The sequence below is a fragment of the Anolis carolinensis genome, unplaced genomic scaffold, assembly GCF_035594765.1.
Source record: "Anolis carolinensis isolate JA03-04 unplaced genomic scaffold, rAnoCar3.1.pri scaffold_83, whole genome shotgun sequence".
Lineage (NCBI taxonomy): Eukaryota > Metazoa > Chordata > Lepidosauria > Squamata > Dactyloidae > Anolis > Anolis carolinensis.
The window spans coordinates 50,292-69,367 of NW_026943892.1; the positions used below are offsets into that span (position 1 = coordinate 50,292).

Consider the following 19,076-nt stretch of genomic DNA (forward strand, 5'->3'; position numbering starts at 1 on the left):
CAGCAACCTGGCTGCCCCGTTTTGGAAGGCGCATGCGCAGAGGGCCTGGAGGGCCGAGCAGGCCGCAGCCTCCCCGGGACAGACAGACAGGCCAAGGCCGGACGGGGAAGGGAGGCCCGTCAGCAGGGACCCCGAACCCTCACCCAGCTGCCCCTGACCTGCTCCTCTCTCTCTCTCTCTCTCTCCCGAAAGGCCTCCTCCTCCTCCTCCTCCTCCTCCTCCTCCCTCTTCCTCGAAGGGCGCTCACAGGAAAGGGTGGAAGGCGGGGCTTCGCCTGAGGGAACTAGGCGCTTCTCCCCCCCCCCCCGCCTTCCCCCCTTCGCTTCACGGTCCGCCAATGGGAACCCGCCTTCCTCTCGCGCGTCATCGGTCTCCGGGCAGGAACGCCCCCGACCCTCCCCTCGCCCTTGGGCCGTGAAGGGTCCTTCCAGAAATGGGCCAATGGGGATCGGCCTGGTCTCTCCGCGTCACCAGTCTCCGGGCAGCCTCGCCCTGGCCTTCCCGCCCGCGGGTCATGTGACGGGCTGAGTGACCGTTGGGAAGGCCGAGGCCTGAGCCGGGAGCGAGGGGGGAGGGGCGGGGAGGGGCGGGGCCTGCCTCCTTCCTTCCTTCCTTCCTTCCTTCCTTCCTTCCTTCCTTCCTTCCTTCTCTCCGAGCCCGAGCCTGCGGCCTCGTCCTCCGCCTCGTCAGTCCTGGTGAGTCTCGTTGCCAGGCCTCCTCCCGAGGGCCCAAGAGGAGCCAAGGCCCAAGGGAGGGAGGGAGGGAGGGAGGGGAGGCCGAGGAGGGCCCGGGCCTGGCCCACTCCCAGGCGGGCCTTCCTCTCTCGTTCTCTCCCTGGGAACACAGGCCACCACCGCTCTCTCTCTCTCTCTCTCTCTCTCTCTCTCAGCCAGGCCTGGGCAAGCTCCGGGCCTCCCTCCGGGGCGGGGTTTTGGACTCCAACTCCCAGAAGGCCTCCCCTCAGGCCCCGCAGGCCTCCCCTTCACCTCCACCTCAAGACTGCGGGGAGAGAGAGAGAGAGAGAGAGAGAGAGAGAGAGAGAGAGAGCAAGGGACTGGGGAAGGGAGGTCAACAGACCAAGAGAAGGAAGGAAGGAAGGAAGGGCGCTCGGAAAGGGAGGGGCCCCCAGGGATCAGCTGGCATGGACATTCACAACAGAGGGACATGCAGACAAAGGGACAACAACAACAACAACAACAACATTTGTATCCTGCCACCATCTCCCCCAGAGGGGACTCGGCGTGGCTCACAGAAAGATCCCATACAAAACAGGAACAATATACAAGACAGCAATCAACAAGAAGCCCTGCTTGACTCTGAAGCCAAAAGTGGGTGGTAGAAATCACATGGTACAAAAGCTGACTGGCACAACCTGGGGATCCCAACCAGGCCCTGGAAAGACAGGCGCTTGGCTCCTCTGCTGCTGAATTCACAGGCCCAGTGGGGAAGACATCTCACCACGTTCAAACAGTGGACGTGGCTCTTCATGAGACATGCCGCACCCTCACAGGATGTCTGCGCCCCACACCACTGGAGAAATGATACTGTTGAGTCCCTCTGGGGAGAGAGGGCAGTCTAGAAATGAAATGGTATTTATTATTATGATTATGATTATTATTATTGCACCATCTGACATCTGTGGGGAAGTAGCAGCCTGTAATGAAAGGACCAAGGCAGTGACATCTCTGGCCCATCCCCTGTTTGGATATCAGCCAGCATGTCAATGCCTTAAATCAAGAAATAGTTTCCTAAGATCTACAAAGATACTCGCAGGAACACCTCAGCAACAACTTTATTTGTGTGTCCCGCCTCCATCTCTCACTCCTTCCTTCCTGGCCTGAGATGGAGGGATGGAGAATGACCTCCACAAGAGGAAACGAAATTTGGGACAGATGAGGTATCAAAGAAATTGCTTGGGGGGGGGGGGACGGGGGACACACACGGTGGTATGGGATAATATATATATATATATATATATATATGGGTGAAAATAACAGTGGATGCAAAAATGTATTGTAGAATTGTTTTGAATATTGAATATTATGCGTCTGCTGTATAACAAGGGGTGTCTATATTTTTTAAAAGAACTATATCAATGTCTTCTGTATCATGAGGAAAAGGAAGGGGGTGGAGGGGGGAAGAGAAGCCTTGTCTTTGTTATAGCTTTTACATCGATCTCTTTAACCCAAGCCCTAGTATTATAGACAGTGTCTAAAGTTTTGGAAGATCCAAATGTCCTCTGTGACAGAAACGAATGCACTCTTGTCCTCAGGACTTTGCCTTCCCACGCTATCCACTCTCCTTCCCGCCTTCTTTTCCAGTTCTTTGCATGTATTTCATATCATAACGACTGCCATATAGATCTAAACTATCAATTCCATTAGTTAGTAAATTAGGATTGTGTGGGTAAGAATTCACTATGTTACATTGTTATCTTCTTTTATTTAAACACTACACAAATATGTATTCATATATATGTTGTTGCTCTAAAATACCTAATTAACAAGGCTCGCAACCTTTTGTGTTCTAATCAAAGAGTGCTGATAAGTCAATTATTCAAAGTCTCTTGAATAAAGAGTTCAGAAATAGTACAAAATGTAACTGTATACTATTAATAATATTTTAGTCAACAGATCCTGCTGTGGCCATCTTCCTTTGCTTTGTGAATTCAATGAATGGCTTCCATTCTTCTTGGAAGTTTCTGTGTATTTGTTTGTTGTACAGCTAAAGTTAGTTTGTCCTATTTGGCCATTTCAAAACCTTTTGTCATCCAGTTTTCTGGTGTTGGCATGTCTTGTTGTTTCCATAGTTTTGCGTATTCAGTTCTTGCTTCTGTTGTCATATAAAGAAAGAGTCTTTCTTGATGTTTCCCAGTAGAAAAAGTTATGGTTTTAATGGGATTTTGTACTCTAGAATAGTTTCCATGTCTATGTGGATTTTTATTCAGAATTCATTAGTCCCAACATATCATATGTGTGTGTGTGTGTGTGTGTATTTGAGAGTTTTTCTGGAGTTATGTACCATCTATGTATCATTTTGTTGAAATTTTATTTAATTGTGTGACTCCTTGTAAATTTTAGTCATTTTTACCAGAGCTCTTCCCATTCTCGTGGACTTATTGCTCAGCCTAGACTTTTCACCCACTGAATCATAGGTTTTTTAATTTCTTCATCAATTGTAAAATCTTTCAGAGGAAATTGATGCAGCTTCCCAGCTGGCTTGTTTTTTGTCTGTAGCAGTTGGTTCTGCTTACAATATGAAACACATATATCAAACAACTACAATCACATTTCAAAATTCCATTTAAATTAAATTACATTCAAACCTTTATAAATATACATTTCAAGTCCAAACGCGGTCTGTCATTATACCTTGGATCATATAGTTGTCATTTCTGCTGCTACTATTGCTCAAAAGCCTGGTCCCACAACCTTTCTGCCTTTCTTTCACAGAGGAAATGTGATTTTTGGCTGAGAATTTCGGAGTAGAGCCTGTGGAGGGATTTCTTTCCCTTGAAAGAAAGAATAGGAGGAAAAGCATCTTGGATACGGTTGGGTTCTTCACCAGAGTGGTTCCAACATGGAGAGACCCAACTCACGTGGGCCTGAAGCAGGACCTGGGGGCAGTGGGGAATCCTGGGAAAGAACCAGACATGAGTCCCTGAGTGTGGACCTTGACAGATCGGACACACAGCGCCAGCGCTTCAGGCAGTCCTCCTACCAAGAGGGTGAAGGACCCAGAGGGGTTTGCAGTCGTCTCCACGATCTGTGCCGCCAGTGGCTGAAGCCAGAGCAGCACACCAAGGCCGAGGTGCTGGACCTGGTGACCCTGGAGCAGTTCCTGAGCATCCTGCCCCCAGAGATGGGGAGCTGGGTCCGAGAGTGTGGGGCAGAGACCTGTTCCCAGGCGGTGGCCCTGGCGGAAGGCTTCCTCCTGAGTCGGGCCGAGGACAAGGAGCAGGAAGGACAGGTGTGAGCATTCCCTCTGGGTTTCACTAACCTGGGGACTGATGGACAGGTTAAACGTACACCCTGCCTTTCTTCCAAGATGGGACCGATGTGGGGGATAAGCAAGGCCCTGCTCCCTCGACCTCTCTCCCCACCTGCTCTGCCCCTCCATCTCTACCCTCAGCTTGGTTGATGCTCTGCTCAAGATAGAACATAGACAATGATGGGAGGGGGAGGGGGGCATTGGTTCCAAACTAGGTTGCCATCTCAGAGTTATTCTTTCCAAAAAGGTCTATAGGTCTGTGATATTTCTGAACTTTTCCCAAACTCCTTCTGGAACACTCTGTGCTCTTCCAGGCCCATAATAATAACTCCATGGAAGTCCCTGCACCAGAGGAATCTCCACCAGACACCACCCAGAGTCTCAGGCAGAAGGAGCTGAAGCGGGAAGGAGACGGGGCTGCCGCCTTGCAGGGTGAGAAGGAACTCTTCTGGGAGTTTTGGGGGTTTGTGCCAGTGGAAATCCCGCTTTGGGGGGATGATTGTACACCCACGGTTTGAGCTTCAGAAGGTGAAGTATCATTTGGCCTTGAGATGGGTATATATCTTAAACTCATGTCCTTTGTGTGATGTTTTATGGACTTAATATGTATTTTATAGAAAGGCAGTTTTAATGTAGATCTTTTATAGTTATATATATATCTTTGTTGAATTTTGACAATGTTTGTGTTTTTAAAATTATGTTGTAACCTCCCTCGAACTGCAAGGAGAGGCGAGTAAGAAATAAAATTATTATTATTATTATCATTATTATTGTTATTGTTATATGTACACATTCAGTTGCTAGAGGTGTAACTTCAGTTTGATTTGCAGTTTTCTTTCTTGCAATAGGACTGAAAACGCAGCCTTCAGTGTCTTCCCAGGTGGGACCCTAAGCTGAGCCGAGCCCTGAAACTGAGCTGGAAGACAAACAGACGACAAAGAATCACTTTAGTCAGTTGAACCACCAAGCCCAATACTAGTTTCATTCGAACATCCTCACAGCACTGCTTGCGAGATAAAGTCCTAAACCCTAACTCATCGGTTTCTTTATAGGACTGCAATTGTCACCTCTGAGGCCTGTTTCTGTGACCAGCTTTCCACCCCTTGCTTTCTCTCCAGGGTCTGGAATGATGCTGTTGCCAAATCCTCAGCCGTTTCTCCCCCTTTGCGATGGAGTGGGACTGAGTCAGGTAAGCAGAAGGATTCCTGGGAGAGGAGGACTGGGCCTGCTGGGGTGCCTTTGGTTCCAGGATTAATGGCCAAATATCTGTTGAAACAGACAAGATGGAATGCGTTTCCTTAGAAGTGAAATACAGAAGGTACAATTGCAAACCGTGCCAACAAGGAGGGAAAAAATGAAGAGAGAACTAAAGAAACCAGAATCGATGTTCAAAGAAATTTCAACGGAGCTATGATTGAAAAGGGCATGGAAATGGAAAGGGGGGGGGATCACCAAGGAATGTAAACAACTAATCAGCATAAGTAGGGAAAAAGTCTAACTCAGAAAATGAGGTCAGATGAAAAAATGTGCCAAGAGTAGGGTCTGTGCCTGGAGAAGGTGGTGGAATGCTAACCGGGGATAGGCAAGAGTTAGAACATGATCTCCCAAAAGGAAATGGGTATTCTACCTGAGCAAGATGGAGCAACTGGGGAAATGCAACCCAAAATGGGTAAAGAAGTGGTCCAGGAATCCCAGTCTCCAGGGCCAGGTGAACTACAGCCAAGGGTATTGAACTAACAGCAGTAATCCCAGAACCACTGTCAATCCTCTTTGTTCATTTTTGGGAACAGGAGAAGTCCCAGCAGGCTGGAGGAGGCAAAAGTTGTCTCTGTCTCCAAGAATGGACCAAAAAGAGGTCCCCTAACAATGACCATCCAGTTATCTTGACTTGTCCCATAAGCAGTTGGAGCAGCTGTTTAGACTCCCGAATGTTTATAAGGAGGAGATCGTTTGATGTGGATCGATAATAGTTATAGAGGGAGCGGATCTGTTTGTTTGCTATTATGCACTCTTTATCGAACCAATTTTTGGATCTGACCCTGGGTTGCCTTGGCATTCTTTGCCAATCGTATAGTTTTTAAAAGATAGGTTTTATAAGGGATTCAAACCCGGTGATGCCTCCTCGAAATCTGGGATTTCAATGATCATAGTTTCTATGGACAACACTTCCTAAGAGTTCAAGATATCCAGGCACACCCCTTTTGTCTTAACGTTCCGCTTCAGCCTGGTGTATTGTGGGTAGGCTTGTCCAGGTGGGGAAGTGCTGCTTCTCTCCAAAACCAGGAGAAGTGGGAGATAGATGATCACTAAGCAAGGAATTGTCTATAGCAAATGAATCAATGTCACTAGCTATGGAGGATGAAGTCAGAAGATAGTCTATGACACTAGAGCCCCTTGGTGAGACCAATGTATATTCTCCAGAGTCAGGAAACTGAGTAAGTCCATTTAGCCGAGACAGGTTGAGCTGCGTGGCCATTTTGGTCAGGCACTTTCCGGCTTCATTTCACGCTTGGTCCTTAGAGTGTCGAGCTTCTGGTGTCAGGAGAGAGTTGAAGGGATCTTCCTCCAGGCCCTCTTCTCTCAACACATTTATTCAACTAGATCCTACCCTTGCATTGAAGTCACCCGTTATCTTGACCTAAATAACAGGAAAAATGTTGGAGCAGATCATGAAGAAGGCCATCTGGAATCACTTGGGAAAAGTGCTGTAATCACTGAAGGACAAGATGAGTTTCTCCAAAACAAGTCATGCCAGACTAATGTACTTTTCAGTAGAGCTACAAGCTTGGTAGAGGAAGGAAATGCAGTGGATGTAGCACATCTTGCTTTCAGTGAGACCTCTGGAAAGGCCTCCCATGGTTTCACAAACAACTAGTAAAAAGTGGGCTGGATAATACTCCTGTTCGGAGGATTTGTAATGGTTTGAGCGACAAAGGGTGGAGTGTCGCAGGGTTCTGTCCTGGGCCCAGTACTGCTCAACATGCGTATCAGGTTTTCAGATGACACCAAATTAGCAGGTATAGCTGACAGTCTAGAAGATAGGATCAGAATTCAAAATTCTGGCCTTAACATGGTGGAGAGCTGGGCCAAAACTAACCCACTTAATGTCAACAAGAATATATGTAGAGTAGTACACTTAGGCAGGAGAGAAATGCCATGCACAGGTACAGGGTGGGCGACACCTGGCTTGACAGGCATTCATATGATGGGATCTTGGAGTGTTAGAGGACTACAAGTGGAACATGAGCCAACAATGTGATGCAGCAGCTGAAAGGACTATGGGATTTTGGGCTCCATCCTAAGGAATATTGTGTCCTTCTTTCTGCTTTGGGGAGACCTCACCTGGAACAACACTGTGTCCAGTTCTGGGCACCACAATAAAGGCTGGAACATGCTCAGATTCCATTTCTGATTCTACGTATCAATTGAGAAATGGTTCTGACTGACCAACCCGTCATCTCTAGAAAGCTTACAACTGTGGCATGTAGGCCTTGGCCCTTTCCCTTTCAAACAACCAACAGGAATGTAAATCTACTTTAAAGAATTTCTTGTTATTCTTTTTCTTGATCGCTCCCATGTGAGAAGGGAATCTTTTCTTCTTCCGCCAGGGCCCAATCGCCTTTGAGGACGTGGCTGTGGATTTCTCCCTGGAGGAGTGGGTTCTCCTGAATCCGGACCAGAAAGCCTTGCACAAGCAGGTCATGGAGGAGATGAATGGGATTGTGGACTCTCTTGGTAAGGCTCCCTCACTGATGGGGATTCCTGTTTCAAAAGGCAGTATTATCCTAAATCATCACAGTCACTGAGGGTCTGTAAGGCAGGGCTTATGTCAGAAATATGTGACATAAGAGCAACAACAACAACAACAATAATAATATAACATTAGTGCCAATTCAGACTCAAGTGGGAAGATTACCATAACTGGAGTCAAAGCATATTCTCCCTCTCTCAAATATATTATATATTACTGTATTTTATATTGTACATTATATACACTATATATATGTAATAAATATTATATTATTAGCATAGCATGTTACTAGGGGGAGGGCCCCAGAGCATCAGTTGGGCCTCCAACTGATGGCACAGTAGACAAGATGGAACTGTCTTCCTGGTTCCCCCTCTCTCCTAACGTTTCGCCCGTATTTATGGCAGGTATCCTGAGAGGTGGGAGGTATATTGGAAACTAGGCTAGTGAGGTTTATAGATCTGTTTTTCCCATATACCTGACAACCTCTGAGGATGCCTGCCATAGATGCAGGCAAACATCAGGAGAGAATACTTCTGAAACATAGCCATACAGCCCAGAAAACATGGCCATACAGCCCAGTGTTTACAAAAAACACTAACTACATTTCTTAATAGTCAATGACTGGGTCTGAGCTACTCTCTGTTTCCATCTCTTCTCGGGTTTAAAAGGGAGGGAAAAGCTCCAAGCCCTACATCTCTCCTGAGACACAAGCAGAGAGAGGTCTCAATGCACACAGCACACACTGGGATATAAAAGTCAGAAATCTTGCACCATTCTACAAAACTAATCAGAATGATGAGAGAAAGAGAGAAAGAAATGAGAGAAAGAAACAGAGAAAGAACAAATAGATACATCCCAACTGTCAATCAGGAGACAAGGGGGAGGGATTCCCCCAGCCTGTTCTGAAACTAGCTCCCTGTTTCTCATTGGGGACTGCAGACTTGAGCAGCGTGGGGTTGAATCACAACAGATGGATCAGCAGCTCTTTCCTCTGGTCCAGTCTTGTCCTTCCTCCCAAACTGGGATGGTGTGGAGGCCGTCTCTTCTCTCTCACGTGGGATGTTACGTGGATGCCACTCTATCTGGCCAAGTCCTACAGACATCCCTTTTTTGTTCCCTTTTCTGCCTTCATCATTGTTCTCCACCTTTTCTTTACTGTCACGGTTTTGCACGTTCACAGCTTTGTCAGGCAAATCTATCCCTTTGGAACTCATATTTACAGCCAACTTCCATAAAGTGTAAGAGTCCCATTTGGCAGTTGATGGGAGAAGTGTATCTGTATTGTCATGGGGCCAATTCCCAGAGCTGAGTCTGCAAGCTCTGGAATTGGAGCCATAACAACAAGCACTCCTCGATAGCTCATGCAGACACCTGGCACCGGAGCATGGGAACTTTTGGAGTGAGAATCAAAACAGCTTTAATGAATAGTTGGTGTTGTAGTGGTAGTAATGTGATATGTGGGGTGGGGTTTGGTGATGATATTTACGTGTGGTGTGACGTTGTAGCAAAGGTGATAAAAATGATTGTGTGTAAACATTATGTCATTCTCGACTTTTCCAAAGTCGTGTGTTCTTCAATAAAGATTGGTTTTGATAACAGCTACCTTTGGTCTGTGTTCATGCTGGTCGTTTGAAGTAAGCGTGACATGTATCATCCGGCGCAGTCTGTCTCCCACCGGGATCCACGGCTGTTTCTCTCGGCAGCAACATACAGTGGGTCTCTCTGTGCACCAGACACCTGCCAGGAGGGCCACTGATCTGTGCATGTGCTTTCTTCTGCGTGAGTATGGCGACAAAGAGAAAGAAGGTCGTTGGATCCATGGAGCAGAAACCTGGACAAAGGAGAGACAAGGCAGAAGGTAGCCAACAACTATGGTGTCGAACGGGTAGCAGTAGGAGAATGGAAATGGAATCGATTGCAGATAGAAAAATGGTGTTCTCCAAAGTTACCGATGGTGTGCTGAAAGAGAGGAAAACAATGAAAAATGTGACTATGAAAAAGTTATTGAAGCTTTGTATGTTTGGTTTACGCAGCTGAGAGACAAAGGTGTGTGTATTTCAGGGCCTATTTTACAGCAAAAGGTATTGCGTTTTCAAAAAGAATTTAATGAAGGGGAATCAGATTTTACAGCAAGCATTGGCTCGACAGGTGGAAGAAACGTTATGGAATCCATCAGTTAAGTGTTTGTGGTGAGAAGCTGTCATCAAATTTTCAAGAAATAGAGGCATTCAAGAAAGAAATTCAAGGGGAAAAAAATTCAAGACTTTATTGAAACTGAAAGCCTAACGGGTGATCAGATGTTTGATTGTGACGAGACCAGCCTCAATTGCAAAATTTTACCGAGCAGGAGTCTTGCAGCCAGAACTGAAGCAGCAGCCCCTGGCTAAAAGCACAGCAAAGAAAGGCTGACAATGTTAGCATGCAGCAGTGCTACAGCAAACCACAAAATGGACCTCGCAATGATTGGGAAGCCCAAAAATCCAAGAGCCTTTAAAACAGTTTCAAAAAATGCTCTTCCTGTTAAATACTACAATCAAAAAGGTTTGTTGATGACCAGTGAAATGTTCAAAAGACTATTATTATTATAATAACTATATTCCATCCTATCTCCCCAAGGGGACTCAGGGCGGATCACAATACACATACACGGCAACCATTCAATGCTGTTTGGAGACAGGACAGAACAGAATAAGACAAACAGAAGGAGGTACGTAGTCTTGAAGTCCAGGTTTTTGGTGCCTTGGAGGCTGATGTTCTGCTCAGATTCGGACACGGGTGCTGTTGCTTCATTCTCTGTGACAAAGAGCCATCAGAACTTCCTCCTTCCACCTTCCTCTTGGTCACCGCATTTCTGGTCTTGTTCTTTATGGTGTTTTAAAATACCTCCCCCACAATTTGCGTTACCTCATTTCTCTATTTACAGCTTGTAAACTGTTTTCGAACTGCTTAGGTAAACAGTGAGCTGGGTTGGAGGTCGAGCGCTCACCCCCGACCGGGCTTCAAACTGGCCACCTTTCGGTTGGTGGATCTTATTACTGCTGTTGATTTACCAGTTGTGCTACAGCCCAGCCCTAAGGAATTTGTTCCTTCCACGGAGGAATTTTTGAAGGAAATTTACCTGCCCAGGAAAGCGGTTTTGTTGCTAGACAATGCCTCAACACACCCTGATGCAGAGGAGCTTCAAGAGGGGGACATGAAGGCGATGTTTCTGCCACCGAATGTAACCGTCATATGCCAACCGATGGATCAGGGCGTTTTGGAAGAGCTCAAAAGGAACTATTGCAGGAAGCTATTCTCGGCAAGGATAGAAGAAATGGAATAAGTTGATCTCGCAAAGATGGCGAGACTTGGCAGCGGAGAAATGGCAATCGCTGGAAAAGCAGGCAAGGGTCACAGATTTTAAAAAATCTTGACAAGACTGAACCTTTTATGGATTTAACTTCCAACAGTGTTGTTTTATGCAATTCTATATTTATAGTCAATTTTTTAGTAGTAAATATTTTTGTAGTCACTGCTTTCAATACATTGCTATGTTTTGGTGCTAAATTTGTAAATACAGTGATTTCTCCATAATGTTACCATGTATTGAACTGCTTTTCCTGTCAATTTGTTGTAGAACATGATCTTTGGTGCTTAATTTGTAAAATCATAATGCAATTTGACCTTTGATAGGCTTTTCCTTAATCCCTCCTTGTTATCCAACATTTTCACTTATCCAATGTTCTGCCAGCCAGTTTATGTTGGATCATCGATACTCTGCTCTACTCTGAAATTAGGTATGGGATCTTCTACGTTGGAGCGGAAAAATCCAACCTTAAGGGAGCATGGGAAGAGAGAACTGGGATTGGGGGAGAGAAAGAAAAAGGAGGGAAGGATGGTGAAATGGGTGGTAGTTGGTAAAGTCTAAAGCTAGAGAAAAAGGCAAGCATTTGGATGTGAAGGGGAAAGGCATCCATTCCCCAGAGAGAAGGAGACGGAATAAAAAACCGGGCTGGGCTGAGCAACAGGGAGCCTCAGGAGCGTATGCTACTCATCTCTCTCTTAGAGGCTCCAGGCAGACAACCAGGGTCCATCTTCACTGAACAAGGGGAGGGGAAAGGACAACGTGTATATCTTCTTTTCCTCCATGTCTGTGTTGTTTTGAGGATCATTTCAATCCACTTCTTATCCCACTTCCTTATCACTCACACTGAGGAACGATTGTTTATGTTCTTCTTCACAGTAGATAACGGGGAGAAGAGCCATGTATGCACCAAGTACAGGAAGCATTTGGGACACAACTGGGCCTTTCGTCGAGACCAGCAAGCCCACAGAGAAGATGGAAGTTCTGCCAGAGAAAGGCCCGACAAATGCAATGTATGTGGGCAGTGTTTTACCCAAAATATGGCACTTGTGCTTCACAAGACACTCGATGTTGGGAAAAGCCATCTTAAAGGGAAAGTATCTGCAAAATGTGTGGTGAAACACAAGAAATTTCACACAGGTCAGGAACAATACAGATGCCAAGAGTGTGGGAAGTGTTTTGCTTCCAGTTCAGCCTTGGTGAGGCTCAAAAGACTCCACACAGGAGAGAAGCCACACCAATGTCAGGAGTGTGGGAAATGTTTTGCTGAAGGTTCAGCCTTGTTGAGCCACAAAAGAGTCCACACCAGGGAGAAGCCATACAAATGCCAGGAGTGTGGGAAATGTTTTGCTTTCAGTTCAGCCTTGGTGAGGCACAAAAGAGTCCACACCAGGGAGAAGCCATACAAATGCCAGGAGTGTGGGAAATGTTTTGCTTTCAGTTCAGCCTTGGTGAGGCACAAAAGACTCCACACAGGAGAGAAGCCATACCAGTGCCAAGAGTGTGGGAAATGTTTTGCTTTCAGCTCAAACTTGGCGAGCCACAAAAGACTCCACACAGGAGAGAAGCCATACAAATGCCAGGAGTGTGGGAAATGTTTTGCTTTCAGTTCAGCCTTGGTGAGGCACAAAAGAGTCCACACCAGGGAGAAGCCATACAAATGCCAGGAGTGTGGGAAATGTTTTGCTTTCAGTTCAGCCTTGGTGAGGCACAAAAGACTCCACACAGGAGAGAAGCCATACCAGTGCCAAGAGTGTGGGAAATGTTTTGCTTTCAGCTCAAACTTGGCGAGCCACAAAAGACTCCACACAGGAGAGAAGCCATACAAATGCCAGGAGTGTGGGAAATGTTTTACTGCCAGTTCAGACTTGGTGAAACACAAAAGACTCCACACAGGAGAGAAGCCATACCAATGCCAGGAGTGTGGGAAATGTTTTACTGCCAGTTCAGACTTGGTGAAACACAAAAGAAGCCACACAGGAGAGAAGCCATATAAATGCCATGAATGTGGAAAATGTTTTACTCAGAGTTCATCCCTTGACCGGCACCAGAGAATACATACTGGCTAAAAAACAGCCATTGTGGGTACATGTCTGATTTCAAACAGGACCCTTTGAGAAGTTCTGCATCAGATTTGGTGAAGTCCCCGTTCTTGTCATTTGAACCTGTAAGTTGGAGGTCTGTTCTCTGGAGCAGCAGAAAGAAAGCTCTGTGTGACAATCCTTCAGAGCAGTGGTTCTCAACCTGTGGGTCCACAGATGTTTTGGCCTTCAACTTCCATAAAGCCTAACAGCTGGTAAACTGGCTGGGATTTCTGGGAGTTGTAGGCCAAAACACCCGGGGACCCTTCACGTCTCTTCTTCTCCATTCACACCTCCCTTTCCTTTTGTCCTTTCCCACGTTTGAAGACCAGACCCAGTCATAAACCAGCCTTCCCAGCCAAATTTATCCGATTTGTTGTAGTCAGGTGTGAAAAGAACAGCTTGGAGAATGCTGATCTTTTTGCATCCTGACATTCAGAGAGTTAAATATTAAGTTAAGTCTTGTCACCTCGTCTGAAAAGAAATAAACCATAAGTGATTCCATCACTTGTTCTTCTGGTCTTAGTTTCCAGCTCCATTTCCACCTTGGTTTAAATGTCCAGTTTTGAACGTTGTTTCCCTACAGAAACATCCTCTGTTTTCCTCTTTAGTCAGGACTGGTCAGCTTGAATATTGTAAATGGCCGTTATGGGAGGGATCCAGAGTTAGCCCCTTCCCTTTAAGACAGTGGCTCTCAACCAGCAGTCCACGGACTACCAGTGGTTCGCAAGAACTAAAATACGGTCTGCCTTCTAAGCTTCCCTTCCTTTGATTTCTTTTCTCTTGCCCTTCCTTCCCCTTTCTTCCTTCTTTCCTTCTATCCTTGTCTTCTTGTCCCTTCCTTTGCCTTCTTTTCTCTTGCCCTTCATTCCTTCCTTTTTCTCTTCCCTTCCCATCCTGCCCTTTGCTGCCTTTTCTCTTCCTCTTCCATCCTTTTTCTCTTCCCTCCCTTTTCTCCCCTTTGCCTTTTCCCTTGCCCTTCTTTCCTTTTTTCTTCCCTTCACTTCATTTCCTTTTCCTTCTTTTCTCTTGCCCTTCCTTTTCTCTTCCCTTCCTTCCCTTCCTTTGTCTACTTTTCTCTTGCCCTTCCTTCCTTTTCTCTTCCCTTCCTTCCCTTTGCCTTTTCTCTTGCCCTTCTTTCCTTTTTTCTTCCCTTCACTTCATTTCCTTTTCCTTCTTTTCTCTTGCCCTTCCTTTTCTCTTCCCTTCCTTCCCTTCCTTTGTCTACTTTTCTCTTGCCCTTCCTTCCTTTTCTCTTCCCTTCCTTCCCTTTGCCTTTTCTCTTGTCTTCCTTCCTTTTTCTTTCTCTTCCCTTCCCTTCCTTTGCCTTCTTTTCTCTTGCCTTCTTTCCTTGCTTTTTCTTTCTCTTCCCTTCCTTTCCTTTGCCCATCATATGTTATGGACTGGAGTAGAGTACAATATATGTCTCATTTGATGCCTCAAGAACTTGAATGCATACTGTAATTGTTTTTATTAATCTGTTTATCCTATTATGGTTATATTATTGATGTACTCTGATTGTTGTTTATGTGAGTTTAATATGTTGTAAGCCGCTTTGGGTCCAGTGAGGGAGAAAAGCAGGATATAAATAAAGATTCATCATCATCGTCATCATCATTATTATTTTCTCTTGCCATTCTTTACTTCCCCTTTTCTCTTCCCTTCCATCCCTTTGCCCTCTTTCCCTTGCCCTTCCTTCCTTCCTTCCTTCCCTTCCCTTCCCTTCCCTTCTTTTCTCTTGCCCTTCCTTCCTTTTTCTCTTCTCTTCCCATATTTTCCTTTGCCTTATTTTCTCTTCCCCTTCCTTCCTTCCCTTCCCTTCCTCTGCCTTCTTTTCTCTTGTCCTCCCTTCCTTTTTCTCTTCTCTTCCCATATTTTCCTTTGCCTTATTTTCTCTTGCCCTTCCTTCCTTCCCTTCCCTTCCTTTTGTCTTTTCTCTTCCCCTTCCTTCTTTCCCTTCTCTTCCTTTGTCTTCTTTTGTCTTGTCCTTCCTTCCTTTTTCTCTTCTCTTCCCATATTTTCATTTGCCTCATTTTCTCTTCCCCTTCCTTCCTTCCCTTCTCTTCCTTTGTCTTCTTTTGTCTTGTCCTTCCTTCCTTTTTCTCTTCTCTTCCCATATTTTCCTTTGCCTCATTTTCTCTTCCCCTTCCTTCCTTCCCTTCTCTTCCTTTGTCTTCTTTTGTCTTGTCCTTCCTTCCTTTTTCTCTTCTCTTCCCATATTTTCCTTTGCCTTATTTTCTCTTCCCCTTCCTTCCTTCCCTTCCTTTGTCTTCTTTTCTCTTGTCCTTCCTTCCTTTTTCTCTTCTCTTCCCATCTTTTCCTTTGCCTTATTTTCTCTTCCCCTTCCTTCCTTCCCTTCCTTTGTCTTCTTTTCTCTTCCCCTTCCTTCCTTCCCTTCCCTTCCTTTGTCTTCTTTTCTCTTGTCCTTCCTTCCTTTTTCTCTTCTCTTCCCATCTTTTCCTTTGCCTTATTTTCTCTTCCCCTTCCTTCCTTCCCTTCCTTTGTCTTCTTTTCTCTTGCCCTTCCTTCCTTTTTCTCTTCTCTTCCCATATTTTCCTTTGCCTTATTTTCTCTTCCCCTTCCTTCCTTCCCTTCCCTTCCTTTGTCTTCTTTTCTCTTGCCCTTCCTTCCTTTTTCTCTTCTCTTCCCATATTTTCCTTTGCCTTATTTTCTCTTCCCCTTCCTTCCTTCCCTTCTCTTCCTTTGCCTTCTTTTCTCTTGCCCTTCCTTCCTTTTTCTCTTCTCTTCCCATATTTTCCTTTGCCTTATTTTCTCTTCCCCTTCCTTCCTTCCCTTCTCTTCCCTTGTCTTCTTTTCTCTTGTCCTTCCTTCCTTTTTCTCTTCTCTTCCCATCTTTTCCTTTGCCTTATTTTCTCTTCCCCTTCCTTCCTTCCCTTCCTTTGTCTTCTTTTCTCTTCCCCTTCCTTCCTTCCCTTCCCTTCCTTTGTCTTCTTTTCTCTTGCCCTTCCTTCCTTTTTCTCTTCTCTTCCCATCTTTTCCTTTGCCTTATTTTCTCTTCCCCTTCCTTCCTTCCCTTCTCTTCCTTTGCCTTCTTTTCTCTTGCCCTTCCTTCCTTTTTCTCTTCTCTTCCCATATTTCTCTTTGCCTTCTTTTCTCTTCCCCTTCCTTCCTTCCCTTCCCTTCCTTTGCCTTCTTTTCTCTTCCCCTTCCTTCATAGAATCATAGAATCATAGAATAGTAGAGTTGGAAGAGACCTCATGGGCCATCCAGTCCAACCCCCTGCCAAGAAGCAGGAAATCACATTCAAAGCACCCCCGACAGATGGCCATCCAGCCTCTGCTTAAAAGCCTCCAAGGAAGGAGCCTCCACCACAGCCCGGGGGAGAGAGTTCCACTGTCGAACAGCCCTCACAGTGAGGAAGTTCTTCCTGATGTTCAGGTGGAATCTCCTTTCCTGTAGTTTGAAGCCATTGTTCCGTGTCCTAGTCTGCAGGGCAGCAGAAAACAAGCTTGCTCCCTCCTCCCTATGACTTCCCTTCACGTATTTGTACATAGCTATCATGTCTCCTCTCAGCCTTCTCTTCTGCAGGCTAAACATGCCCAGCTCTTTAAGCCGCTCCTCATAGGGCTTGTTCTCCAGACCCTTAATCATTTTAGTCGCCCTCCTCTGGACGCTTTCCAGCTTGTCAACATCTCCCTTCAACTGTGGTGCCCAGAACTGGACACAGTATTCCAGGTGTGGTCTGACCAAGGCAGAATAGAATAAGGGGGAGCAGGACTTCCCTGGATCTAGACGATATTCCCCTATTGATGCAGGACAGAATCCCGTTGGCTTTTTAAGCTGCTGCATCAGATTGTTGGCTCATGTTTAACTTGTTGTCCACGAGGACTCCAAGGTCTTTTTCGCACACACTGCTGTCAAGCCAGGCGTCCCCCATTCTGTATCTTTGATTTCCATTTTTTCTGCCGAAATGAAGTATCTTGCATTTGTCCCTGTTGAACTTCATTTTGTTAGTTTCGGCCCATCTCTCTAGTCTGTCAAGATCGTTTTGAATTCTGCTCCTGTCTTCTGGAGTGTTAGCTATCCCTCCCAGTTTTGTGTCATCTGCAAACTTGATGATCGTGCCTTCTAACCCTTCGTCTAAGTCGTTAATAAAGATGTTGAACAGAACCGGGCCCAGGACGGAGCCCTGCGGCACTCCACTTGTCACTTCTTTCCATGATGAAGATGACGCATTAGTGAGCACCCTTTGGGTTCGTTCGCTTAGCCAATTGCAGATCCACCTAACCGTAGTTTTGTCTAGCCCACATTTTACTAGTTTGTTTGCCAGAAGGTCGTGGGGGACTTTGTCGAAGGCCTTACTGAAATCCAGGTAGGCTACATCCACAGCATTCCCTGTATCGACCCAACTCGTAACTCTATCGAAAAAAGAGATCAGATTAGTCTGGCATGACTTGTTTTTGGTAAATCCGTGTTGACTATTAGCAATGACCGCATTTGTTTCTAAGTGTTCGCAGACCACTTCCTTGATGATCTTTTCCAGAATCTTGCCTGGTATCGATGTGAGGCTGACCGGGCGGTAATTGTTTGGGTCGTTCTTTTTTCCCTTCTTGAAGATAGGGACCACATTCGCCCTCCTCCAATCTGCTGGGACTTCTCCCGTTCTCCAAGAACTCTCGAAGATAATTGCTAGTGGTTCTGAAATAACTTCCGCTAATTCCTTCAATACTCTTGGATGTAGCTGATCTGGCCCTGGGGACTTGAATTCGTTTAGAGAGGCCAGGTGTTCCTGGACAACTTGTTTCCCTATTTGGGGTTGGATTTCCCTCAATCCTTCGTCCATTCCATGTTGCTGAGGTAGAAGATGGCTTTATTTTTGTGAGAAGACCGAGGCAAAGAAGGCATTGAGCAGTTCTGCCTTTTCCCTGTCCCCTGTCGCCATCACCCCATTTTCTCCTTGCAGAGGCCCTATCGCCTCCTTTTTCTTCCTTTTTCTACCAACGTAAGCAAAAAAGCCTTTTTTGTTGTTTTTTATGTCCCTTGCAAGCCTGAGCTCATTTTGTGCTTTAGCCTTGCGAACCTTTTCCCTACAGGTGTTGGCTATACGTTTGAATTCTTCTTAGGTGATTTCTCCTCTTTTCCACTTCTTGTGCATGTCACTTTTGAGCTTTAGCTCAGTTAGAAGTTCTTTGGACATCCATTCTGGCTTCTTTGCACTTGTCTTATTTTTCTTCTTTGTTGGCACTGTTTGCATTTGCGCCTTGAGTATTTCACTTTTGAAAAACTCCCATCCATCCTTAACTCCCTTGTTTTTTAATATTGGTGTCCATGGAATGCCGCTCAGTAATTCCTTCATTTTTTGGAAGTCAGCTCTCTTAAAGTCAAGAATGCGTGTTTGACTTGTCTTAGTTTCAGCATTCCTTTGTATTGCAAACTCCAGGAGCACATGGTCACTTGCCCCTAAGGATCCAACCACTTCAACTGTATTGATCAGGTCTTCCACATTTGTTAAGATTAGATCAAGAGTTGCTGATCCTCTTGTTGCCTCTTCTACCTTCTGGACCATAAAATTGTCTGCAAGGCAAGTGAGGAATTTGTTGGACTTTGTACTCTTGGCTGAGTTTGTTTTCCAGCAGATATCGGGATAATTGAAATCGCCCATGACTACTATATCTCTTCTTTGTGCCTGTTTGGTCAGCTGTTGACAGAAGGCTTCATCAAGTCCTTCATCCTGACTTGGAGGTCTGTAGTAGACACCCACGACAAGATCTTTTTGAGTCCCGGTTCCCTTGATTCTTATCCAGATGCTTTCTAGCTGGTTTCCCGGATTACAGTCTTGCATTTCTTCTGCAACGTAACTGTTTTTGACATATAAAGCTACTCCCCCTCCTCTCCCATTTGTTCTATTTCTGTGAAAGAGGTTATAGCCCTCAATGGCTACATTCCAGTG

General features: G+C 45.6%; 1 protein-coding gene across 2 annotated transcripts; it reads left to right on the forward strand.

Annotated features, from left to right (window-relative positions):
• The first annotated feature begins 8,536 nt into the window (after positions 1 to 8,536).
• On the forward strand, positions 8,537 to 13,159 carry LOC103277484 (zinc finger protein 93). Of its 2 annotated transcripts, XM_062967033.1 has the most exons (3): positions 8,537 to 9,268; positions 9,539 to 11,124; positions 11,964 to 13,159. In XM_062967033.1, exons 2-3 carry the CDS (start codon positions 11,079 to 11,081, stop codon positions 13,151 to 13,153), a joined length of 1,236 nt encoding a protein of 411 aa, XP_062823103.1. In that variant the 5' UTR covers positions 8,537 to 9,268; positions 9,539 to 11,078; the 3' UTR covers positions 13,154 to 13,159. The 2 variants fall into 2 exon arrangements, with proteins under 2 accessions (XP_062823103.1, XP_062823102.1); XM_062967032.1 differs by having other exon boundaries at positions 8,538 to 11,124.
• Positions 13,160 to 19,076: the final 5,917 nt, after the last annotated feature.

Excerpts from the sequence above, each read along its gene's own strand:
- LOC103277484 (XM_062967033.1), top strand. The coding sequence starts at position 11,079 with ATGGCGAGACTTGGCAGCGGAGAAATGGCAATCGCTGGAAAAGCAG. Across the intron at positions 11,125-11,963 it reads GGCAATCGCTGGAAAAGCAG|TAGATAACGGGGAGAAGAGC; the intron begins GCAAGGGTCACA and ends TCTTCTTCACAG.